This window comes from Hypomesus transpacificus, chromosome 2, assembly GCF_021917145.1.
Source record: "Hypomesus transpacificus isolate Combined female chromosome 2, fHypTra1, whole genome shotgun sequence".
Lineage (NCBI taxonomy): Eukaryota > Metazoa > Chordata > Actinopteri > Osmeriformes > Osmeridae > Hypomesus > Hypomesus transpacificus.
In genome coordinates, this window is record NC_061061.1 from 3,408,729 (window position 1) to 3,420,369 (window position 11,641).

The 11,641-nt window shown below is 43.5% G+C and overlaps 1 protein-coding gene across 2 annotated transcripts; it reads right to left on the reverse strand.

Moving 5' to 3' along the window:
• Nucleotides 1-1,027: 1,027 nt before the first annotated feature.
• On the reverse strand, nt 1,028-7,387 carry si:dkey-79d12.5 (maternal B9.15 protein). Of its 2 annotated transcripts, XM_047038523.1 has the most exons (6): nt 7,218-7,387; nt 4,794-4,961; nt 3,706-3,883; nt 3,229-3,369; nt 2,630-2,972; nt 1,028-2,405 (listed from the first exon to the last, which is right to left on the reverse strand). In XM_047038523.1, the coding sequence occupies exons 3-6, from the start codon at nt 3,876-3,878 to the stop codon at nt 2,205-2,207; spliced, it is 858 nt and encodes a 285-aa protein (XP_046894479.1). In that variant the 5' UTR covers nt 3,879-3,883; nt 4,794-4,961; nt 7,218-7,387; the 3' UTR covers nt 1,028-2,204. The 2 variants fall into 2 exon arrangements, with proteins under 2 accessions (XP_046894479.1, XP_046894471.1); XM_047038515.1 differs by lacking the exon at nt 4,794-4,961 and having other exon boundaries at nt 1,029-2,405.
• Between the last annotated feature and the right edge of the window lie 4,254 nt (nt 7,388-11,641).

Below are 11,641 nucleotides of genomic sequence, written 5' to 3' on the forward strand. Positions count from 1 at the left end.
TCTCTCTCTCTCGCTCTCTCTCTCTCTCTCTCTCTCTCTCTCTCTCTCTCTCTCTCTCTCTCTCCGGGAGAGAGATGACCGAGTTCAGGGCCGATGTGAATGGATGACATGGCTCATTGACAGGCCGTGGAATCCATCCCACATTTGAGTTCTTAACGGCTTCCCTCGGCTGCCATCCTTTGAGCCTTTTCTCCCCCTCTCCCTCTCTTTCTTTTTCTCTCCCTCTCCTTCTCTCTCTCTCTCTCTCTCTCTCTCTCTCTCTCTCTCTCTCTCTCTCTCTCTCTCTCTCTCTCTCTCTCACACACACACACACACACACACACACACACACACACACACACACACACACACACACACACAGTCACACATCCACACACACACACACAGCCACTCACCCCTGTTAGGTCTGTGCTGATAGACACATCAGGACCTTGGGCCATGTGACGCACTAACCCCACACAAATCCTGTCCTAGCCTGCTTACGAAAGCAGATCAGCGCTCTCAGCCGGAACTGCTTTACTCTGAGCCAGGGGCGTCGCTAGACCCTTTTTATTGGGGCACGTGCAATCTGCTGTGCACCAGTAAAATCTCAAGTTTGAGGTTTAACAATTTACTTTATTTGTCAGTGCATTCATTTAGACTACCGATCATCTTATTTTGACTCAAACATAATAACAACATGAGTGGAACGAATTATTGCAAAAGAAATGGGCTCACTCGCATTAACTATTGATGTCCCTAACAAACCTGATATCAAACTTAAGCCCCTGAACTGTAGGTATAGTGGGTTAAGCAAGAGAGCATAGTGCATTATGTTGCACACTTATTGTACGCAGCAAGCTTGTAAGACAAAAAAGGTGATATGAGTAATTAGGGGCCTGTGCCCGTCTAGCAACGCTCCTGCTCTGAGCTAGAGTAATCTATCTCACACTTCAAATCGTACAGTATATTCACTGGATAAGAGCATCTGCTAAATGACTAAAACTATCTTTGCAGTTAAGGGACATGTATAAGAACAAAAAACACAGCAAAATGTTATGTCAGTTCTTGACAGATTTAATCAACTATTATATGAAAATTTAGGTGCAAGGTATAAAATGTGACTTAAAAAGCACAGTTTGAGAATAAACAGGTACATTTAAAAATAAATATGCACATGTCACTAGTGTGAAAACTACAAACAGTATTAAAGTCCAGGGTTCTCCTTTCCAGTGTAGAAAGCGATTTAAAGCTATATGTGTCCATGCAAGCAAATTACCATGAAAACCATTTAGGGCAAGGCCTACCCAAAAGGATTGTGCATGTCATTGAATTAACAGTATATACATGAGTGCCATTCAATGATGGACCAATAAATAAGTCAATTAATAACTAAACTTGAACTATACATGCAAGATGAATGTGGCAATTGATTGCAAAAGGCTGCAGCATTGTAGCTTAAACATTATTTAGTATAAAAATATATAGGTTATTATCAGTCAGGTGACAACAGTAATCCACACTAGATTAAAATATCAAAACTAATCTAATACACACTCAAGGATTTTGTGTCAAAAACTACATATTGCTATTCAGTCAATACACAGGATTTATAATTTCAGCATTGAGAGGCTGAGGTACAAGATTAAAGAGAATCACATCCAAGGATCAAATGTATTACAGACATTGTTGGCATTCAGCCTATTGCTGATTCAGCCTATTGCTGATTCAGCCTGTTGCTGATTCAGTCTGTTGCTGATTCCCTGAGATGCTGTCTGTAATGCAGATCAAAAAACAAAAATGACTTTTAAATAATTTTAACTGAAATGAGATTCACAGATTAATAATCACAGTTACACGGGGTAATATAACATTGTTATTTTGCCAGCCAAGTATTTGAACACATCAGAACAAGGATCTATACACTGTATACAGAACAGATAAGGTTACCTTGAAGACGTAACCTGCGGGTAAATCCTTTATACTGTAGGTAAGATCAGTAGTCCCTTTTTCCAAGATAAGATATTATTTGCCAAGAGTGTAATAAAGCTATTGCCTAGTTCTGAGTTGTATTTACCCTAGCAAGTCATTTATGACCTTAATGAGAACATTGTGCCTAACTTGAACTAGAAACCCGCCAAATCATAATTATTAACTACAAGCAAGATCGGCTCAAACATTCTGTTGTTTAACCCTTTTCTCACACCCCCGTCTTACGTTTTGGTTTAGCCCATAACAGCACCCCATGGCTGAAGGGTGGCATGGGGCAAGATGAACTGTGGAGAGGGCTGAGGCATAACATAGTAGCCAAATACTGGTGGTGGGGGTGGAGGTGCACACACTGTGGTGAGGAAGACAGGGCCCTTCTTCTTGTACTGAGGCCAAACAGGTCCCGGGTGATAGAAGTACTGCATAGTTGTGGGGGCCTACAGGTAGAGGAGAGAAGATGGAGGTTTAAGTGATAAACAAAGACACGATTATAGATACTTCTGCTTTAATGAATGTATGTAACACGTAATTTTTTTTTTTCATTTTGATAGCCTGGATATATTTAGTTTGATAGAGGTTAAAATCATTTCACGCAATCTTTTGAACCTCTTTCTTTTGGGATAGGAAGTAGACTCACAGCACAGTAGTAAAAGTCATTTACCATTTTTGGGGAGATCTTATGTTGATTCCGCAAGCGGTCCCGTGGTCTAGGTACCATGGTTATCGTACCAAACGTGCATTCCGTCTTCTCCGTCTTGTCCTTTGTCTTGTCTTTCTTGTCTGGTCTTCCCTCGGTCTCTCCGTCCTTCCCGTCCTCCTCTGTGTCGCTGGACATGGAGGACCCGCAATCAGACGAGGTGGCAGAGTGGTAGTCGGACGTGTCCAGATTCCCAGAGTCCAATGTTGCGGAGTCCTCACTCCGCTCTGTCTTCACATCCTCCACTTGATCCTCCTCCCCCTCGTTGAAACGGGCGACGGTGAAGTACCTGCTGTTGTCTCCTGACCTGTGGACACAGGAAGGGATGAAGTCAGTTCCTGTCAAACCACACAGTCACCACTGGATTATAGTTTTTTACAACTTGGGTTTCCCTACTACACTCGTTAGTCATGCGAACGGGCATGGCAACGCTTTCACATGGCCTGGCTGAAAGACAGCTGTGTCGTTTTCCCCCGAGGCTCTGTCGCTGTCTGAGGTGTGTCACCCCATCATGGCCGTGTCCTCCCGTTGTCTCCCCACATGTTGCGTCAGGTGTGACTCACCTTGCGCTCACCTCCAGAGGGTCGATCCACAAGGTGACTTCCCTCTGTAGACCCAGCTGGCTAAGTTGGAGGTCACTTCCCACACAAGCCGTCAGGACCTCCATGTCGCACTCCGCCATGTCCGCGCTCATCCTGACACACCTGAGGGAGGGAGGTCAGAAGTCACCCACACCACCTGGACATGAACTGAGATCAACTGTAACAAACGATACTGGTGTGTGTTGCATCGTGGTCATCCATATTGTGGTCATACTGTAGCAAACTGTATTCATACAGAGAGGATTTGTCAGCCTTAAGTTGTAACATTGCAGGCAATATCCTGTATTCTATATATCACTATATTCTACGATTGTAACCATTTCCTAAAAACTGATTATACATCATAATGTATTTTCATGGTTGGGTGAATATGCAGAGGGTGCCTTAGTATTATATAAACATTTTTTTTAATCAGTAGCAAGCCTTTATCTTTCCTACCTGAAAGCCTGTCCTTTGCTGGGGTTGTCGGGGTACCAATGCTCGTTGTATTTGTCACTCAGAAGCTCCTGTAGCTTCTCCGCAAACGCCTCTGCTTTCTGTTCGCCCAGCCCCCCTCGCTCCACGGCAAGGCGCTTCAGGAAGTTCACCCCTGCCTTGACCTCTCGTTTCATCCTCTCTGTGGAAACAAGAAACCCAAACAAACAAAAAAGGTCCGATGTTAAGGTTATTATATTCGTTTCAAAGACAAGCTTTAACTGTGTGATCTGCTATGCTGTCCATGACTGAATACAGGCTAAATAAGTGATACTGCCTACTCACAGACCCAGAGGATTGATCACAGTCTGAATATCACTTTCCTATCCCCGTACTGTAACAGCGCACGTTATGTTGTGTCATATGCACGTTATTATACACAATGCTCACATTTTTGAGACACGTGTTGTGATGCTGGTAAACAGTAGCCGGTCTCTTGATCAAGACATGCAGCATACAGAGAGATGGCGCTTGGTCGTGAATCAGGCCAATTTAGGCCTAGTTCTTGGTTTTACAAAAAGTGGCTTTCCCTAGTTTGTCTTGGCCCTTTGTCGACTTAAGATAAGATTCTGGGCAGAGGGCCAAAAAACTATAAATCTTGACTTCTAGCTTATGCCTTTGTTTAAGAAGGAAGACACCTGTTCCTGGGTAGCCCCCCCCCCTCCCCCTCGCTCCCCAGACACTGCTACACAGATCACACAAATAGGCTCAATATATTTTATCACTCATAATCAGTCAACAGTTTAATATATGTTTTCCATTAATATAGAACAATACTAAAGGGGTTTCAAGAGCTTCATTCTCGATCTGATGAATCAATAACCATAATCAATTTTCATCAATTCAACAGTATGGTATCAATTTCCACGTCAGTTACAAATGCACAGGCCATTATTGCTGATGATGCAATCAATCAATCACTTTATTTATAAAGCACAATTGAACACAGCTTCCATTGACCAATGTGCTATTAAGAGTGCTAAAATAGGACCACACTAGGACCATGTAGTTTGAACTTTGAGGAGAGTATAAAAAGAACTGTCTTTGCCTACCAGTTGGTGCCTTTGCGTCTGACGTTGGTTAACAGGAACTCAAGCTCTGCTGATAACAGCCCTTCCTGGTGTTGTCAGACCTTGAATTTTCTATGTTTGTTACCTTGGCATGGAGTTCTTTATTTTTTTAGAGAGACTGGTCCATATCGTAGCCTTGGGTCTGACATTCTGTTGTTTACATAAAGAGCACAAAGAACCGTGGGCAAATGAGATGCAAACTAAAAGCACAGCTTACATGACAGTGTGTGTTATTCTGGCAAAAGTACTGTATATTCTGTCCTGTAAGTGTCAGGGACTCTGATTGTGTAGCTGTATAAAACAGTGAAGGTATTAATCAGATAAAGGCACCAGATGTAATCGCTATAGTTTTTTAGTTTTGCCCCAGAGAAATATATATGTGCTCTGATTAAATAATAGCAGTGTGTGGGTGGTTTGTAAATGACACACCCTGGGGTTGACTTCCTCATTTTAAGGCTTCACGGTGTTGGTTGGTACTAATTTGGACTTTTGACAGAAAAACACCTTCTATAATGCAATGTGAGAGCATATTGATATTTTAATCAAATTAATTTGAGAAGCCAACCTAAGAACTTGGTTTTGTGTGAAGAACTTTGTTTTTGTACCATGCTGTAACCAAACTTTTTACAGTATTTTTATTAGAGCTATCGCTAACGCCAGAGAGTTTAGGACACAGTGTCCCCCCCTATGATGTGTTGTTGTCTCTCTCTCTCTCTCTCTCTCTACTCTCTCTCTCTCTCTCTCTCTCTCTCTCTCTCTCTACTCTCTCTCCCTCTCTCTCCCTCTCTCTCTCTCTCTCTCTCTCTCTCCCTCTCTCTCTACTCTCTCTCTCTCTCTCTCTCTACTCTCTCTCTCTCTCTCTCTCCCTCCTCTCTCTCTCTCTCTCTCTCTCTCCCTCTCTCTCTACTCTCTCTCACACACAGAAGCATCATCAACAACTTAATACACCCTGCATCTACCTATGTTCAGGGTAGGATTTTCTACTACAGATAGCTGTATAAAGGTTTGTATTATGATGATATTATGATGCCTGTGGTTCATGTTTCGTACAGAAGCATAAACTGCCTGTGAGTGAAGTTGCAGTGTTACAACTACAGTGTTACAACTTTGATCCCTTTATTATTAAATGACGTGGCTGAATTAGTCAGCCTTGTTAGAAACTCGATTTAAAAGGGCTGTATAAATCCATACAGGGAACCGAAATGACAACTAATAAATTAACTTAATATCATCCAATTCGCTTATCCAGGTGTTCAACCAGGAGTTGCCTATTATAGCAGGCACGCCCATCCATGTTTACCATTTTGTTAAACATGGGGAACCTGTCAGAGCATAGCCAGGGAAAAACTCAAAAACGTTGAGAATGAAGACTCCCTGAATGGATTTGTTTGTAGACATAGTCTAAATTCACTTCAATCATGTAGAGTAGACGAGCAACCACACAGTGGATCGAAACCATCAACCTGACCTGTGTCAGCATATCCACAACAGGTCAAGAGCATACTGCAAACTATTTGTGTCCGGAATGCAACTTAAAAGTTTTCCTTGTGAACTGTTGTTGTTGATGAATAAGTAGAACATTTTGCTGTATATGCTATGAAAGGGCTACATTATGTGTCACCTGAACATGGGGACCTGTGTCTTATTGACAGAAAATATGGATGAAGTATCAGCGCAGCTTGTGGTCTTGAATGTCAGTGTATAATCTCGCATGAAATCGAAGCGAACTGGAGTTCCAAGTTTACGCTTCACAAAGAAAGGAACCGTGTAAGCGTCCAGACACACGTGTCCTTGTGGATTTAGAAAGAGTTCTCCAAATGTCAAAATGTTCGATCAAGTTTTACTTTCTGTAACCTCTTTTAAATCAAATATTTACCAACAAGGCAACAATGTCAACAACTATTTGTCAACGAGGTCAACATGACACTGTTGACTTCAGACAATTTAGTTGCGCATTTTTTCTTCACAGGGAATTTTCGTTGGGTAAAAACCCTTTCGTCTTACGCGGAATGGGTTTTCGCAAAGTAAGTAATGTTAGAACTCGATCTGCTTTCACAAACTTGTATACTTGTATAACAACGATACAAATTCACTATGTAGCCAAATGTATGTTTTATTTATTGTGAACGACAGCTACTTTATCAAATCCTATACCGTAAGCTAGTCTATACTTAGACATAACTTAGGAAATTAAGGTAACCGACATAGGCCTATGTTTTAATGCGAAACTATAGTTATGTTTAGTATATTTTTGGTAACAGGGTTAAAAACGTAAGGACAATAATAGAAAATATATATATTTTTTTAAATATACAGTAAGTACCCTTATTTATTTCCTCGTATGAACAATAATGCACAATAAATCATCACACCCCACTGACAATAATACCAATAAAAAATACTTACCAAGTTTTTGTTTATTAACATCCACAATAGTAGACGGTCTGGTCGATATGTGCTCCCTCAGATAGTCTGCTACTGCTGAACATAAAACTTCAGGGTTATTGTCAGCACATGTCGCTTCCTTGTTCTCTGATCGGTACAGTCAACCCAGCCCACGTTTCACGTTTTGCATTGGCCTGTCTGTTGGGCTGGTGAAAGCGAGACGTAACATTATCGTCAACATGACTCACTTACTTGCTCACGTCTACGAGCAACTCTCCTTACTACACTGGGTAGGCTACTTGCTCTAGTCCAAATATGGGTAGGCCCGGTTGGTGGCTGTTTTAATTCTAAATGTACAAATCCCTTGAATTAAAGCAAGTCTGATTGGATGTTGCCAATGTACCTCGTTGGACTATTTCCTTGGCACGAGTTATGTACTTGAAATCGAGTTAAATGGAGAGACAGAGATTATGATCCTACATTTGAACTTCCCCGAGGTGGTTGATAAACATAGACCAAGTATCTGAATAATATTACTACGTGTGTGGAGAGTTTTGCTATGGTTACCATAAGTAAGATATTCAGCACCAGTTTTTATGACAGCAGTTTTCAGCATTGTCTACCACCCTGTGATAACACATTCAAACAACGTTCTTTGTGTCTGTGTCAGTTATTGAAGCTGACTCCTGCTGCAGCCATGTCTGCAGTAATGTCTCACTCTCAGGAGTTTCACACTATGACATCATATCCAGAGAGGTGTATCAGACTGCTGTGTGCAGTGCTCTCAATGGCCACTAGAGGGCAGACACACCTGATTAGTCAGGCTCATCTGTTATTCTCTTATTCTGTGTCTGTATGTCTCTTTCTGTCTCTCCCTCTGTCTCTTTCTGTGTCTCTCACTGTCCCACATTCTGTCTCTCTTTCTATCCCTTCCCCGCCTCCCACTTTCTCCCCCTTTCTCTTTTTTTTTGGGAGTCGGATGGCTGAGCGGTGAGGGAGTCGGGCTAGTAATCAGAAGGTTGCCGGATCGATTCCCCGCTGTGCCAAATGACGCTGTGTCCTTGGGCAAGGCACTTCACCCTACTTGCCTCGGGGGGAATGTCCCTGTACTTAATGTAAGTCGCTCTGGATAAGAGCGTCTGCTAAAAAAAATGACTAAATGTTTTTTTTCTCTCCCTCGCTGCTTCTTGTTTGGTGTTACGTGCACTGTCATAGTTAACCCTTTACTGTCATAGTTAAACGCTGGTTTCATGGCAGTCTGTGAGGTGAGGTCAGTTTTGTCAGAGCTGGCCAGAGTACAGTGTGTTAGATAGCTGTCTGTTCTCTCCCTCTTCTTCTCTCTCTCTCTCTTCCTCTCCTACCCCCATTCCTCTGTTTGATCATAGACTCTGCCCCAGATGCCAACTCAAGAGGAAGTGATTGCTGTGTGTGTGATAGAGAGAGGGAGAGAGAACGAGAAAGAGAGACAGAAATAAAGAGACAGAGAGACAGAAGGTGGGGTGGTTAGGAAGATAGAAGGATTAGGAGGTGACGGTGATGGGCGTAGGAATGCCATCATACAAGGTAGAAAAGACGAAAGTAGAGCTCACGAAAAATAAATAAATACGAAAGCCGTTACAGTTAAGCAGTAGTCTGTATTGATTGACCTCTCTCTCTCTCCCACCCCAACTCCATTTTCTTGGCCTCTGCCTCAGTCGGCCAATCCGGTCGTTGGCTGCTGGACTGATTGCGTTTTTTTCTTGATGTCTTTAAACAAGCAATTAATTTGTCGGGAGAGCCAAGGGTGGTTTGGCTTCCTGCTCGCCCCAGGAGGAATGCAGGGTGTTGGTCTAATCTGGCCCCTCTCAGACTGAGCCTCTACATGCCCCGAGAAATGGCTTCTTTATCGCTCTCTCATCTCCTCTGGCTGTAATCCTCAAGTTTGAGTCAGAGTTTCGTTGCATCATTTCCTTGAGATACCTCTGATTTATACGTTGTTGTTTTCTGAAGGAGTTTCTTTTTGAAGCCTCCCACACATTTGTCATAAGATCCTTGACCTGGAAGATAATGGTTGGGAATCTGATGACCTGAACTCAAATTCAGTTTTCCTGCCTCAGTTCCAGCCACTCTCTAAGTGCGCCTGGTATCAATGGAGCCCACACGCGCATGCCGCACGCAACCTGCTTCGCCTTTAAAAACATATTGATTTCTCTGTTTCGCAGGGAGATTAATGCGATCGATTGGCCAGGCCCTTTCAAGATCAGGCCCAGTATAAGCATCTCTTCCCCTAACGCACACGCTGCCGCTTTCCTCTCAGGTAATGATTGTCCTTGGGCCGGAGAATAGTTTGTCTGCATTAGGGGAGAAGTGTTTCTAATGGAATTGGGTCTCTCTCTCTTTCTATCTCCCTCCTTCACTCTCTCTGTCTCTCTCTCTTTCTCTATTTCTGTTTCTCCCTCCATTTCTCTCGATCTCTCCTTCCCTCTCTCTCTCTCTCTCTCGCCGCCCCACCCTGCCCCACTCCGTGGTCTCCTGTAACATGGTTATGAACGGATGGTATATTTGCGGCACCTTTAACAAAGGTGAGAGAGAATACAGCACACCTCTACTTTGACCTTGATCTGCTCCTCCCCATCCTCGTCCTACACCCTACTCCTTCTCCTCCTCATACACCCTCCTTCTCCTACACCCTCTTCCTCCTTCTCCTACACCCTCTTCCTCCTTCTCCTACACCCTCTTCCTCCTTCTCCTACACCCTCTTCCTCCTTCTCCTACACCCTCTTCCTCCTTCTCCTACACCCCTTCTCCTTCTCCTCCTCATACACCCTCCTTCTCCTACGCCCTCTTCCTCCTCCCACACCCTTGTCCCCATCCTCTGCCTCCCCCTTCACCCTGCTCCTTCTCCACCCTCCCCAGTCTCCTCCACCTCCTCTTCCACCCTCATCCCTCTCTTCCTTCTCCACCCTCACCCCTCTCTTCCTCCTCCACCCTCACACCTCTCTTCCTCTTCCACCCTCATCCCTCTCTTCCTCCTCCACCCTCCTCTGTCTCCTCCTATGCACCTCCCACACCCCTGTGCTCCTTGATGGGTCGATACGAGTTCGTATTTGCAATGCATTAGGGCTCAGCCTTCTTGCCAGATTGGAAAAGGAGGGAATGTCCGCCTGCTCATTTTGGAGCTTTGTGGTCAAATCACGCCAGTGAAATTTATTCAATTTTCAAGAGTTGTGAAGGTGGTACGTATTGTCCTACTAAATGGGCTCCAGATGATCAGATCTTTTTTTTCTTTTTTTTCTCATACCTCATTTGTGTTGCACTCATGTTTTTTTCCCTCCATTGCATCTGTTTGTCTTGTCAAGCATATTCTAGCTAGCTCAATAGGCAATGTTAAAGGTTGAAAGAACCATTCTGACTGACCATTTATTAGATATATGATTAGATACCATTTTTAGCCTACACCAAGCCGTGGTGTGTTGTGTGAAAGGCCTGCATGTGAACTGTTACCATGGTGATTTTTGTGCGCGTATCGAGAGGATTTCTTCTAATTGAGTGCTTAGACTTTCACTTTGCACTTGGCTGAGTCATGTGGTGCCATGTCTTTAAAATGTCATGGCCAGACCCAATCATGTTGCCTCAAAGAAACGAGTTTCTTCCACACAATCCAAATAGTGCCGGCCTTACCCTGAACCTCCTGATGCTCACTCATACATCCCCTCCCTACAGTTGGGGACCAACCATGACCTTACCCTAACCCTGCCGCCTTGGCTCCATAGAGAGAGGAGACAGTGCAGTGCCAGTTCTGAGTGTGTGACGCTTCCACATGCAAGCTGTCTGCGTGACCCCTATTGTCAAGGGTCGTCTCTCACCCGGCTGATCTATCTTCCCTGGCCAAGTGCAACGCAGCTTTTTCCTTTCAGTATTCACAAAGAAGCGTCTTCTTCTGTCATACCGAGATGCTCCAAGCAGCTCCGTTCAGACATTGATGCATCGTGTACGTGGATGTAGCCCTGAACACAATGACTTCAGTCGCGAGGTCCACTAAAACGAGAGTGTAGAACGGTGTTAGAGACAGCCTTATAACATTTACATTTTTCTTAACCTTTTTGTTCATATCATTTTTCTTACAGGTAGAGTGATTTGTGTTCATTAAAATACAATGTCGATTTCTAAAGATGAGTCTGTAGACTCCCAAAATGTTTTTTTGGGAGTCCATTTCAAAATCCTTTCATGTTCGTGAAACTGCAAAGATTTTTGAAACGTCCTCGTGGACTTCAAGTCCTGAAAGGGATTTTTGTGTCTCAGTCAAATTTAAAGTCCCTGTATGCTAATGAACTGGAATGTATATTGAAACTTCCTGAACTGTTGGCCGGATCTTTTGCCGTAGCCTTGAGCTAACGTTGACAAACCTTTCCCCTCCCCCTATCTGCTTTTCACCCAGCCCTTTTCTGCTTTTTTTCTCTCTCTCT

Bases quoted from the DNA above. Each gene is read 5' to 3' on its own strand.
- si:dkey-79d12.5 (XM_047038523.1), bottom strand. From the start codon at position 3,878: ATGAAACGAGAGGTCAAGGCAGGGGTGAACTTCCTGAAGCGCCTTGCC. The intron at 3,370-3,705 runs GTAGGAAAGATA...TCCCTCCCTCAG, and splicing joins AGCAAAGGACAGGCTTTCAG to GTGTGTCAGGATGAGCGCGG. The intron at 2,973-3,228 runs GTGAGTCACACC...CTGTGTCCACAG, and splicing joins CCTCTGGAGGTGAGCGCAAG to GTCAGGAGACAACAGCAGGT.